The sequence below is a fragment of the Ostrinia furnacalis genome, unplaced genomic scaffold, assembly GCF_004193835.3.
Source record: "Ostrinia furnacalis isolate ACB-3 unplaced genomic scaffold, ASM419383v2 OfSCF4792, whole genome shotgun sequence".
In the NCBI taxonomy this organism is placed as follows: Eukaryota; Metazoa; Arthropoda; class Insecta; order Lepidoptera; family Crambidae; genus Ostrinia; species Ostrinia furnacalis.
In genome coordinates this window covers 46,712-61,277 of record NW_021135031.1, presented here as the reverse complement: position 1 = coordinate 61,277, position 14,566 = coordinate 46,712, and the positions used below count along the sequence as shown (strand labels likewise).

Genomic DNA, 14,566 nt, shown 5'->3' with positions numbered 1-14,566 from the left:
CGAGTACACTGGACCATGGTGGACTCAGTGGCCTTTGTGATGGCGTATATCTAGTGAGTTGGCGATTGACCGCGTGCTCTCTTGCATTCCACCTGGCCCTGAACTACCAGTCTCTCCATCGAGTTTTCATTTCTAGAGACGTGACCAAAGAACTTCAGTATTCATAGTTGCACAGTTGGCGGTAGAATAAATGACCTTCCTGCATCCAATTGTTAGACAAAAACTCTATTTCTATGATGTTTCGCAAATAACATATCGCCAAACTATTTGCTTGAAATACTATTTTGGCTTGCTAATCCCCAATATTTTACTATGTCACCGAAAAATAAACATGGAAGCTGCGTTTGAACAAATTATTACGTTCAATGTCATCAGAACATAGAAAATAATGAATTCGTAACAAGTGGACATTTTCTCACCTTCACAGCTATTTTATTTAGAGATAGTTTTCCGGGTTTCTGTAAATTAAGACATATTTTTTATTCATCATCATCATCATCATCATTTCAGCCACAGGACGTCTACTGCTGAACATAAGCCTCCCCTAATGATTTCCATAATGACCGGTTGGTAGCGGTACTAATCAATCGCTCCTGCTACATTTATGAGGTCGTCGTCGGTCCACCTTTTGCGTGGACGTCCTAAGTCATCAAAGACAGCTGAAAATACTTCTACCAATTGGTCGTTGTACTCAAATTCTTGATTTGAACAATAATAACACCACGAAACGCTTTCATCTAAAGATAGATTCGGCAATAAATTGCAAAACAACAAACAGAATTTCACTGTCATTTGTAAATAGGTTGAGATTAATGTGAATATACGCGTACATTGACTTTCCATCAGACTGTATCAAAACAAAGCGTAAATTAATTATGTTTTGGCCTCCAACTCACATTCACCTCTGTACGGGACTATTCCCACCTCTCGTTCCCGCCGCTGCAACTCCTGTGTAGCCAGGATCTACAGCTTGACCGCCAATAAAAAACTAGTGAAAGTCAAGTTTGTTCATCTCTAAGTAAATTGATGATAAAAGAAGAACCAAAGTCCGATATAGCCCCGCAAAACTGGTAAAAAGTGGGCGGGGCACACACGACGTGCACGTCGTGACGTCAAAGAGTCATAATGCTGTACAAAGTTTATGGAATTGGAAATAGCTATAGAGTTACTATCAGGTAAAATGTGCCATACCTAGTGTTATGAAGTTACGCGTACCAGGGGTAGGGCTTCAAATAGTCCATTTAATGCTTCTAGTATTTAATCTGCGTTACCATTGTCACCAGTTGCCGCCACTGTAGAGTAAGGTCCTGTCACCCTCTAGTGGCTAAGACAGTGGCGCCAACTGTCTTAGCCACTAGAACTAACTATTCCTATCCTTCATCCAGCACTGGACGTCATTTAGCTGAAACGAACAAACGAACTCTCTAGTGGCGCCAACTAACGAACGTAAATAGGTACAGGGTACAGTATACCCTCATTGCGCTGTTTTGTTCTTGTTACATTTCCTCTAGCTTATTGTGTAGTATCTAAATACTCTATTTTCCTATATCGTGAGTCAAGTAAATATGTCATAGCATATTGAAAATATTGAAATCAGCACCTCAATGCTTACTCACACGCATGTTTCCCATCACTTCGTGCACTAAAACACTTACCTTTAGAAACGTAAACGCAGTTGTTTACGTACGGATTTGTAAACAATCTATTTCGAAACTATAGCGTAGTAGATGATGGTACACGCACTCGAGGTCTGCGGTTCAATTGCAAGGCTAAGTTTGTTAGGACATGCATTAAAATATATGAGAGATATTATGGACAACACGGCCTTAATACCTGGATAAACACCGTGTTTTCATAACCTAATTGTTTGTTTGTTAAATAACAGGTGTTGTGAGATTTAATAATATGCTAGAATGAGGATACTCCCGAAGAATGACGCTTTGCGAACATTCATTTAGGCGCGAGCGTTTGTTTCCTACATATTGATTGATTGAATTTTAATCTCCATTGAGGTTATAGTTATACTCGTAGACATCTAACTATACATATAACATATCTCCTTAAATGTATCGACCTGCCCATAAATAAACTTTAACAGCTGATCGAGCAATTAAGTTCGTAGAGTATTAGAACCTACGAGTAGGTTTTGTGCTCGTTAGTTTTATCCATATCTGTGGTGTTAATATTTCCATTGTTCATCTCAATCGAATATTTATGAGCACGAGAATCACTTTTGATTACTGATACTGGAAAATATTAATATTTTCTAGATATTGGCAACGCCTACCACTTTTTTGTCAGCAAAATCACTTTGACACAATTTCAGAAAATTGCGGATGTGAATCATCAGGATTTACAACCATTACTTTGTGTAAGTGTCTCGAACATGTCTAGACATTGATAGTGATACAATGTTTTTATTGCTTTTTATTCGGCTGAAACTTCACGTGACTCATATTTGTGACACATTTTGATACGAAAGATGTAGTCTGAGTCACATCGAGAACTTACAAATTAACGTTCTCTATTTTAATTATTGAATGTTAATAAGTAGTTGAATGGTATAGTTACATCTTTTTAATAATCTGGTGTATAATTCAGACAGTAGTGTGGGCAGGCCTCCCACTAGGTGGACCGACGATCTGTTGAAAGTCTCAGGAAGTGCCTGGATGCGGGCAACGTAGGACCGGTCGTGGAAATCCATGGGGAGGTCTTTGTCCAGCAGTGAACGTCATTTGGCTGAAACGAACGAACGATATAATTCAATAAATACATTGATTCATCGTTATGAGATGATTCATTCATTTGTTTTTCTCTTTCTTTCTACTGACTCAAAAATATCACCGATTTGACTTCCCACTAAGTAAGTAATGCCTTGTTGTGACGGATTTGTTCCAATAGTCATTTATACTAACTAATATTAGTAAGCTGAAGAGATACAGTGTGCCTTGTTGCGAAAATACACAAGTTCATCGCCATTAATAAAAGAAGAAGAAGAAGCTGAAGAGATTGTTCTTGAACGCGTTAATTTAATCTCAGGAACTACTGGGCAGGTTTAAAAAAATTTTTTTTGAGTTGGATAGCCAATTTATCGAGGAAGACTAGGCTAAACATCACCCTACAGCCAATAGGGGAGGAGCAGTAAAGAAAAATGTTGCGATACGGGAAATATTATTCAAACTATTTTCACGCGTACGAAGTCGCGGGTACATTAATTCATTCACAGTCATATTATAAGCAATTTGTCGATTGAATACAACAACTTTTCGCTATTCTCATGAATCTACAACTCTTTGTAGAAACATATTTGCAGTTTTGACGTTCTATTTTGGTGTAGCGTAGGAGGTTACTGAAGCGAGGGCTACTTATACTGAAATACCGCATAATACACGTTCGAAGTCTATTTTGTGTCCCAGATACAACAGACTGGCAGACTGTTAAATGGTCGATTGTTGTAAATGTCACCTTTTAATTCTACGACTATTAACATAAAAGAGTAGGTACCTACTTAGGTATGTAGCTAATTAAAAGGTACAAGTGACGCGCCAAAGCTTCGCATGGGTGCTATGTGTGTGCATGTATAAATTTTCATCTTGAATCACTCTATCTATTATTGAAAACTGCATCAAAATCCGTTGCACTTAGTTTAAAAGTTCTAAGCGCACATAGAGCGGGATCTTTTTAAATGCCAATATTTATTTTAGATAAGAACCTTCAAGTTACAATAATCTTGTGGTTATTAAACTAATTCGGCTGAAAAAAGTCACTCGTCTATTATGGAAGTTAACTTTTTCGATTACTATTTTTTAACGTTATTTTTCTTTGTTCCAGGTGTAACCAGAAGATTTTATAGTAAACTTAGTAACTTGCAGTAAATCAGGCTAATAAAAAATATCACAAATGGGAAGGCAGTGGATGAACTTTAAATTCTAATTTAATTTTGACTGTGGCTGCCGGAAAAGGCCAAAAGATGTCGCTAGTCGCTCCAAGGCGGGTTCAGCTGGACTGGGCTCCGAATATACCATGGTAAGTTTAGGTTTAAGTAGTTGAAAAACCTACATAAAAACTAGAATAATACCTAAAAGCATGTTTGGTTAGTGCTAAAGTTACATAAACATGAAAGTAAGAGAAGGTAATCGTTAGTTCCATTTTTGACCGCCAGAGGGTTTTTTTAAAGTTAATAAAAGTCCTATGATGTGATGTTTTTTGTTTTTCATAAGTAGCTAAGTAATTTTGGATTTAGGTACTCAAAAACATAACGTTGGTATTCGATTCAATTATTTTCTATTTGTTCGTTCTAAGAAATAGTGGAGATGGGCCTTGTCTAGGATAGAGTTTCGCTCTTTACCTTACAAATCAATGAATGTAACTTTAGTGGAATAAATACAATCTGTCCCTTATTTGTTAACCGGATTAGATAATGATATGCAATTAAAGTATTTTAAAGTTATCAACCACACAGGTTGTAAAAACCAAATTACTTTCTCAAAGGTCGTCGACCTCTTTAACAAACCNTAAAACCCGCGCGAACTTCACGTGTCAAACTAAAAAAAAAGTTCGTCCGTCAGCTGAGCGACCGGCGCTCACTTCACTCAGTGAAAAATGAATCTGTCATGGCTCCGCGATCGATCCTAGTTCTCCGCTAAAATCACGGGAAAACATGAGAAATATGTTGCGCTATGCGCTAAATGACGTCTCTCGCGTGTTCTGTACGTTGTAACAATTATATTCGGCTATACAGTCAGCGCGGTCAGTGTATTTTCTCTGAGTTTTCAGCGTTTCTAAATTTATTCCCTGTCAAACGGGGCGACACATAAAATTTTTCACGGTAAGTTTTGACTTTTTCGTTCGAATAACAAACGTAGGTGTGTTTCCTGTGCGTGCGGCTTGTTTTATGTGCCCGATAAATGGTTTAATTGTGATAAATTCGCCAGTGAATTGGTAAAAATCGATCATATGTGGGTGGGTTAGGAGACGTACGTCTGTCTCATTTCCGTATAACCCGGCTGCGTTGCGGAGTGACGTAACCGGTGCTATCTGCATCGTGCCGTAGTGCATTTGCGTTAGCCGGTTATCTATTCCTGTCTTTGTTACTCGCGAAACTGGATAATTTTAGTTGGTTTTTTTGTGTTAAAATTAATATTTTTCTAAATAAAACTCGTAATGTTCGCTGCATGAGCGTATGAAGGATGAATTTGCGCACCTCTCCCTGTGAACCTTTTCGGGAACAACATTTCAAATGTCGTGGAATTAAATCGATAACTGTGTCAATTGACATTTGATTACAGCCTCGGGAATCGCTTTTCGAAGTAATAAAATCATATTTTCCCGAAAATTACTGTTATTTGAGCTAATTACTTAATTATTTATCTTAGAATGACCTTAATAACTATCTAGTTAATTATAATTCTTATTGGATTCCAATTCCCTGAAAGTGCGAAAACTATGACGAATGCCTTCACGAAACGTGGGTTTTTCGGGAAAAGCCACATTTCCTTTTCTTGGAATTTCCCGTTTTTACCCGACTGCGCCAAAGAAGAGTTATTAAATCCACTTGCTTGTTTTTAGTCTAGTCAAGCCTTTCAAACTGTATTTCACTGATGAGTACAGTGGAAGGTAAATAGTTATAATGTTAAATAGGATTTTATTAGTTATTTTATAATTTTTCATTTCTAAAAGCCTGTTTTATTGAATCAGACCACATTAATCTTTCTATTTCTGTTTAATGTAATGTTTCTTCAGCCACTTCTTCTCAGCACCAGCCCATATGTTGTCCCGAAGTGGTGGTAGGGCAAGCTATATTTGGGACGTGTATAAGCCCTGGAAAGGGCCTAAGTACTAAATAAATGATTTGATATCTCTCAACCTTTATTTCTGCACTGTCTCTGTTTCCTTATTTATTCTAGTTAAATAATTAACTAATTATAACAATCTAACTGTATACTATTAAAGCACTGTACATAGTTCTAAGTATTCACAATGATGTCACATTGTCTGTACATTTTTAAACAAAGCAGTTCTAAATTGACGATAAACAAAAACAGGGCATTGTATCGTATATTAGCTACAATGTGTAGTAAATTGGTAACGCGTGGGCGGGGTGATGTAATGCATGTCCAGGTAGTTGTGTCGTTGTGATGTTGTCGAGTTTGCTTTAAATGAGCTTTAAAAGAGACGATTGAGAAATTTACTGTGTCACCATAAAACTCAATTACAGTTTTTTATAAACTTACTAGTTGTTCTGGAGGATTTCGTACTGCCTATGTTCATTAGAAGTCATGTAGGATTCTAACACTGAAATATTTTTTCCAATTGGTCCCGTAGTTTTGGTTTGGAGCCTATTCGATACAAATAAACAATCAAATCTTTCCTCTTTATAATATTAGTGTAGAAATGCTATTTGTTTTCCTATAATAAATACATTAACAAATGATTTATTTAATGATGCCCTTAGCACATCTACCATAATTAGATTTAAGATATATAATGATAGATTTAAGACTTATAATGTTTACCCTATAATTGATTCAGGGTAAAAATGTGAACAAGAATAAAAATCTTTATTCATCATCACCATTTCAGCAATAGGATGTCCACTGGACATAAGTATCAGGCCTCATTAACCCATCTGGCCAGTGTACCTTAGGCCTAATCCCCACTTCATCATCATCATCATCATCAATTCAGCCACAGGATGTCCACTGCTGAACATAGGCCTCCCCCAATGACTTCCACATCGCACGGTTGGTAGCGGCCTGCATCCAGCGCCTTCCTGCTACCTTTATCAGGTCGTCGGTCCACCTTGTGGGTGGACGTCCCACGCTGCGTTTTTCGGTATGCAGCCTTCATTCCAGAACCTTACTGCCCCATCGGCCGTCAGTTCCTTGCCCAATCCCCACTTGCCTTTGGTAAATTAGAGAGGGTTGTGCAGCTTATGCTCCTGCAATAGAGATGATGATGATGATTAGCTAAACCAGTTGTGGTGATCAATCATAGTTGCAAATAAATCAAACTTGTCAAAAGACACTCCCACTTGGTGGACCGCCGATTTGGTGGAGGTCGCGGGAAGCACCTGGATGCGGGCAGCGTAGGATCGGTCGTTGTGGAAATCCTTGGGGGAGGCCTTTATCCAGCAGTGGACGTCATTTGGCTGAAACGAACGAACGAACTTTAAAATCACAAAAGTACTTCTTTTTTCACTTCGGTTTTTTTACTCCGTAGTAAGCACTTGCTTAATAGCCCTCCACAATGCGACCCTCCCATAAAATTTACATATTAATACTATTTTGAAGTATTCTTTTCCATATCTGATATTGATTTTTATCATTTAAGAATTTTATTGCCTCCCTAATGTACAGGCTGCAGCCAATTCGACTAAAAATGCTCGTGCAATATCTCTTACTGCAACGGGACTATTCCCTCCCACCTCTCGTTCCCACCGCTGCAACTCCTGTGTAGCCAGGATCTGGGTCCCCTACGTAGTTTTGAATGCCACTATGCTTACTCCCGTATTCACAAACATTACTATTAGGTCTGGTCTCACAGTGCGCGTGGAGGACGCACAGTGTGACACACGAACCAACACAGAGTTCTATTCAACGCTGTGCGTTCCATTTGCTGCTTCACTTAAGCAAGCATCGTTTGTGAATACGGGCGTTTGTGACGAACGCTGTTGTCAGTTTTTTTCACTGCCTCATAGGTTTGAAAGCTTTTGAACTTGAATGATGTAGTCGCGAACGACGTTTCGAAAAACATTTCAATCGTGTGTCGTGTCGACAACAAACCTACACAGCGTCGGCCCAAAACTCCGCCCACAAGAATGGCGTTGTCAGTGGCCTTCATTAAATCTTCCATCAATTTCAATATACGGGATAGAACCCAGTACTTCCTGATCGATAGAGAGAAATGACCACTAGACCATAGATACTTTAAATTAGTTTTAAAGCAAGTACATGTATGTAACCTCCCAAAAATAGTACCACTCATTACTAGATTGGGTAAAAAATGCCAAAAAAATGGTAACGACCTTCGCTTTTTCTTCACAGCCGTAACCTTGCGTGCTTCATTTGAACATTTGGCATAGGCGCTGATTGCTTGGTAGGTAGGAATGAAAAACATCTTGGTTTAGTTGCAATTTACGCCCTTTTGTAAAAAAGAGACAGTTACGACGACTTAATCATGATCTAAAATATTGAATAGTTACTGAATTATTTTAACTTCTTCCGGGTAGAAGAGTTTTGTGGAAGAGGTCGCTTCCTTGCGATTAAACCGCCTAAAAGGTTGTGAACCGCTTAAATGTCTCGCCAACTTTTGTACGCTTTTCTAACTAGAATGCATGTATCCAGTACGTCTATAGTTTGAGACGTCCACCTACAAGGTGGACAGACGACCTTATAAAGGTAGCTCAGGATGGCGCTGAATGTAGGCCACTACTAATCGGTCAGTATTGAAATCATTGGGGACGCCTATGTTCAGCAGTGGACGTCCTGTGGCTGAAATGATGTTGATGATTCTGTTTTACTTGCATGTCGATTTGTCGAACCTTAACTTCGAACTCCTATGTTCTTCTGATTAACTTCGTTGCGGGTCTAATGACAGTTCAACTTTCCCCCGGGACAAACTTGACCTTCACTGGTTGGTTTATTGGCGGTCAAGCTGTAGATCCTGGCTACACAGGAGTTGCAGCGGTGGGAACGAGAGGTGGGAATGGTCGAATTTGCATGTGTATCGTCTCTCTTATCTTAGTAGGGAATTTAGTGCAATGATTTGNCGGATATAAACATACTTAAATACTTTTTTTTTTTGTAAATACATAATTATTATACATAGAAAACACCCAGTCCAATACAAACAAATATGTTCATGCACACAACTGTTTGTACTGTGCGGGAATCGAACCCGCTACCTCCAGAATAGTAGTCCGTTTCGAACCACTACACCAAACGGCCGACACTTAACCCTAAAAGCCGGACATGTGGGGGGGGGGTGTAATTTGAGTCATAGCTCACGAGTGAGAACTACCTATCATCTTCGGTTGCCCAACGTCCTGATGCGTGCGCTTCATTCTGTGGCTCGACTTTCGCCTGGCGCGGCAGCCAAATAAAAAGCCGGACAGGCCGGACAAGACCGTAAAAAGCCAAACATGTCCGGCTAAAGCCGGACACCTGGCAACCCTAGTCGCGGAAGCACCTGGGTGCGGGAAGCGTAGGACCGGTTTTGTGGAAATTTTTGGGGGAGGCAGTGGACATTATTTGGCTGAAACGAACGAACGAACGTCAAAATCACAAAAGTACTTGTTTTTTTCACTTCGGTTTTTTTTACTTCGTAGTAAGCACTTGCTTAATAGCCCTCTACAATGCGACCCTCCCATAAAATTTACATATTAATACTATTTTGAAGTATTCTTTTCCATATCTGATATTGATTATTATCATTTAAGAATTTTATTGCCTCCCTAATGTACAGGCTAAATTAATAGACTCAACGGGACTAAGCAGTGAACTCTAAAGACAAGGGCTGCCACAATAGATCAAACCTGGTCGAGCTGGCGCAAATGAAGGCCCAAAACCAATAATAATAATAATAATGTACAGGCTGCAGCCCATCCAACTATAATTAACTTTTTTAAAAAATAAAACCGACTTCAAATGCGTGAACACAAAAAAAAACTAAAAATTAAAAATATTGCGTATAAAAAAGTTCATCCCCAATTTTCCTCCCTTGGGGGTGAAATATTTTCTTCAAATTCGCATGAAACCACCCTTTTGATAATACCTATTCAACAAAAAAATAATCGTTCAAATTGATTTATAATCGGCGGAGATATTGCGTATAAAAAAGTTCATCCCCAATNAGGACCCTCTTCATGCGATTAATTAATGATATTAAAATGTATTATGTAGAATCGCTTTGCCATTGACAGATACATCTGATGACAGAGCTTACATTATTTCTACTTTTGACCACCATGAGCGCTGCGATAGATTATGTCCCCCCCACCTAGTACTTCGCACCCAGCGAATACCTCTTTATAACTCAATTTGATTTGGACTGAATTTTGTTTTATTTAGAAGATAAATTAATTTAGGTTAGGTACCTACTTACTATACCTGCGCAAACTAACTTTATTATACTAAATTTGCTAAATTAAGCTTAATCTCGGAAATATCGAAAATACCGGATTATCGGTATTCGTCTGGAGCCAATACCGAAAATACCGGTTTTGCTGAAATGATTCGGTATTGCGACCCCTACTCGTAACTGGTTGGTGGATTACAAAGAAAATCTGTCCCGACACAATACACAATGTGTTGCAACTCGATCATAAGTCAATCATTATTTCTGACCAATCAGAGTGACTAATGGGNTCATAATTGGCGGAGTTATCGCGTAACAAACATAGAAAAAAAAAAAACATACGGGTCGAATTGAGAACCTCCTCCTTTTTTGAAGTCGGTTGAAAAATGCTCGTAAAATAGCTCTTACTGCAACGGGACTATTCCCACCTCGTTCCCACCGCTGCAACTCCTGTGTAGCCAGGATCTGGGTCCCCTACGTAGTGTTGAATGCTGATATGCTTACTCCCGTATTTACAAACATTACTATTAGGTCTGGTCTCACAGTGCGCGTGGACGCACAGTGTGACATCGAAAAACATTTCAATCTTCTTCCTGTCGTGTCGACAACAAACCTACACAGCGTCGGCCCAAATATCCGCCACAAGAATGGCGTTGTCAGTAGCCTTCATTAAATCTTTCACCAATTTCAATATACGGGATAAAACCCAGTACTTCCTGGTCGATAGAGAGAAATGACCACTAGACCATAGAGACTTTAAATTACTTTTAAAGCAACTAAGTACAAGTATGTAACCTCCCAAAAATAGTACCACTCATTACTAAGTTGGGTAAAAAATGCCAAAAAAATGGTAACGGCCTTCGCTTTTTCTTCACAGCCGTAACCTTGCGTGTTTCATTTGAACATTTGGCATAGGCGCTGATTGCTTGGTAGGTAGGAATGAAAAACATCTTGGTTTAGTTGCAATTTACGCCCTTTGTAAGAAGGACAGTTAAAACTTAGGACAGTTACGACTTAATCATGATCTGAAATATTGAATCCTACTAATATTACAAAGGTGAAAGTTTGTGTGGATGTTTGTTACTCTTTCACGCAAAAACTACTGAATGGATTTGGTTGAAACTTTACAGTATTATTATTTGTAACCCAGATTAACATATAGGCTATAATTTATGCCAATCTGTGGCACTAAATTTCACGCGGGTGAAGACGCGGGCAGAAGCTAGTAGTTACTGAATTATTTTAACTTCTTCCGGGTAGAAGAGTTTTGTGGAAGAGGTTGCTTTCTAGCGATTAGACCGCCTCAATAGTTCCGCTTAAATGTTTCGGCAACTTTTTTACACTTTTCTAACTAGAATGCATGTATCCAGTACGTCCATAGCTTTAGACGTCCACCTACAAGATGGACAGTCGACCTTATAAATGTAGCTCAGGATGGCGCTGAATGCAGGCCGCTACTAACCGGTCAGTCTTGAAATCTATGTTCAGCAGTGGACGTCCTGTGGCTGAAATGATAATGATTTTAGTTTTACTTGCATGTCGAACCTTAACTTCGAACATCTATGTTCTTCTGATTAACTTCGTTACGGGTCTAATGACAGTTCAACTTTCCCCCGGGACAAACTTGACCTTCACTGGTTGGGTTTTTATTGGCGGTCAAGCTGTAGATCCTGGCTACACAGAAGTTGCAGCGGTGGGAACGAGAGGTGGGAATGGTTGAATTTGCATGTGTATCGTCTCCTTAGTAACTAATGCGAGTTAGGCATAAACAAAAATTTGTTTTATCTTTTATCATAATTAGGGAATAAATTGCTATAAATAACTGCTCGATAATAATTAGATAATAGCGTAATTAGACATGATTAATTGCTGTTAATTGAATGCGTTGACCCACATTTGATAGGTCTTGGAAATTTTAGAGAGATAGCTAGTTGTTTATTGTTTATATCTTTGTTATTAGTTGTTTTTAGAGTTTTAAGTGATTTTGCGAGTTGTTTTATTTGCACAAAATTGTAACTATCAATCAAAATCAAATATATTTTATTCAATTTGTCAATTCAAATCACTAGTGGCACTTACGAACGTCAAATAACAGTAAGAAAATAGAATAGAATAGAAAAGGTATATTGACACAGTAAAAAAAGACACAATACAAAAAAAAACAACAAAAACACATAATATGTAGGCTATTAAAACAAGAGGTGAGAAAAAACTGTACCAATAGGCACCCGCTCAGCGTTAAAAGCATTAAAAGGGCCATTTTAAATGTATCCTTATCTTATGGGCCCTACCAGCGCTCTGTCTATTTGTTTACCAAATACTGACCATCATATCTGTGGTTTATAGTAGTAGAAACAAGAAAGGATGGGAAAGAAAGGTGGAACTAGTCCCGGTATCTCCCTAAAAGTGGCAGTCGCTTGTTTATTTCAACATTTTCAGCCTAATGTTGTCCACTGCTGGACAAAAGCATCCTCCATAAATTTCCGCAGCGACTGGTCCTGCGCTGTCCACATCCAGGTGTTTCCCGCGACCTTTACCAGATCGTTAGTCCACTGAATGCAAGGCCTGCGGGTGGCCCGTGTTAGCCACTGGAGAACTTTTCTGCCCCAACGGCCATCAGCTCTACGAGCTATGTGCCCCGTCCACTGCCTGGCAATTCTGCGGGCTGTATCTGTTACTTTGGTTCTCCTACGAATCTCCTCATTTCTGATTCGATCTCGTTAGAAAATTGCATTAATAGCTCGGCTTATCCCAAATAAACGTATCGGTGGGATTTGTCCCGAAATACAGAAATTGTGACCTCTCACTATAGGCCTTAGGCCGACGCGACGACCTCATAAAGGTAGCAGGAAGGCGCTGGATGCAGGCCGCTACCAACTGACCATTGGGGGAGGCCTATGTTCAGCAGTGGACGTCCTGTGGCTGAAATTATGATGATGATAATGACAGGAATCGCAGTGATGGAAAAGAGAGGTAGGATCAGGAGGTCAACTCCGACTGTTCACAGTTTCGAGTCTATCTGTCACCGTCACTCATGCTGGCATATCGCTATGAATGAGAGGGATGGCAACATTCAAAACTTCGGACGTTTCTCGGAGTAACCAACGCATCTAATAATGCGAAATGCCAAGCTAAAATGGGGTTAATAAGTACTGCCGGTATAGGTCACAATCACAAGGTAGCATTTCCCGGTTACATAATATTCGCCTAGCCTTGCCCTATTTTGACCGGGATTGGCTTTCTTTTGCCGCAATATTATCCGCGCCAATGGACTTAGAAAGTTTTCTTATAATAATAAAAGATCTAAATTATGTTAGGTGTCGAATGTCGCAGTGATTATTTCTTTTTGCTATAACCGCACGGATTTCGAGCGTTCGGATAAAAAGATGGGTTGTGAAATAAGTTATTTACATATCTGTATAACTGACTATCTTACCTCAAACTGCCAGAATACAAAAATGCTGCTAACATTATTGTTATGGCGACAGAGTTGGGCAAGGAGAATTAGAAAAAGCTCTTTCACCAATCCAACACCATTTCCGAACATTTTGCTCCAATTTGAATCGAATCTGGGACCTGACAGACAGAAGGCAGTCTCACTAAGCCACTACATGTCGATAATAAAAATCAAACCTGAAATCGCGATGCTGCAACGACAGAATCTCATGATTAAAAGATCAAATGCAAAGAGTCGCCAAAATGTGATAGTTTTTTTTTTTAAGATTATTAGTAAGTTGTTATTGCACAAATTACTAATACTCCCGTTAGCCCCTCGTTCTAAATATGCTTGTGTTACGAGTGAGCTCACCACAATAGTCAAGCGGCGGCGAGGACCGAACCCGCGTTCCCCGGATCACGAGTCGGCCAATCCGACCCCTTCACCGTTCGGGTATCGTGGCTTTTATTTAAGTTATTAATTAAGTTATTTCTTAATAACACCCAGAGCGTATAATAGGAAGACTTAATCCGTTACAACATTATCTACCAGTTAACCTTGAGGCAATGCAGAGATGAGTCAATGATTGTTGTTTCTTTGTTGCAGGGAGCAAGAGCCAACCTGCGAGAGGGATTCGCCCTTCAAGCACCAGGCGGCGCAGCAGTCGAATAGATCAGGCAAGTGTTTTCCTCACTTTCTTCACTCTTTCTTCTTCAGCACCAGCTGATATGTTCTCCCGAAGTGGTGGTAGGGCAAGCTATATTGGGACGTGTTTATGTGTCCTGAAAAGGGCCTATATTGAATTTAGTTGCTTAGGTACTTTGAGGCTGGATGGCGCTGTGTGAAATTGTCCAAAGATATCTCGGTAAATTTAAAAATTGTTTGTTGTTGAACCTTAAGGGCTATATTTCACCGGGACACCATGGCGGCGCAACCAGTCGCCGCTACCAGCAAAATGTATACAGCTTTGCGCAACCAAACGGACACCAGGTGAGTAACTCTCTATAGAGTTGTATACATTTTGTTGGTAGCCGGCGACTGGTTGCGCCGCCG

At 39.5% G+C, this 14,566-nt stretch overlaps 1 protein-coding gene across 1 annotated transcript in view; it reads left to right on the top strand.

Moving 5' to 3' along the window:
- Nucleotides 1–14,566, top strand: part of LOC114360020 (tau-tubulin kinase homolog Asator-like) — a 47,118-nt gene that overhangs the window by 10,539 nt on the left and 22,013 nt on the right. Inside the window, exons 2-3 of the mRNA XM_028314572.1 lie at nucleotides 3,832–4,026; nucleotides 14,120–14,190. Coding sequence (XP_028170373.1) covers nucleotides 3,971–4,026; nucleotides 14,120–14,190 — 127 coding nt within the window. The 5' untranslated portion in view covers nucleotides 3,832–3,970. The remainder of the gene's footprint in view (nucleotides 1–3,831; nucleotides 4,027–14,119; nucleotides 14,191–14,566) is intronic.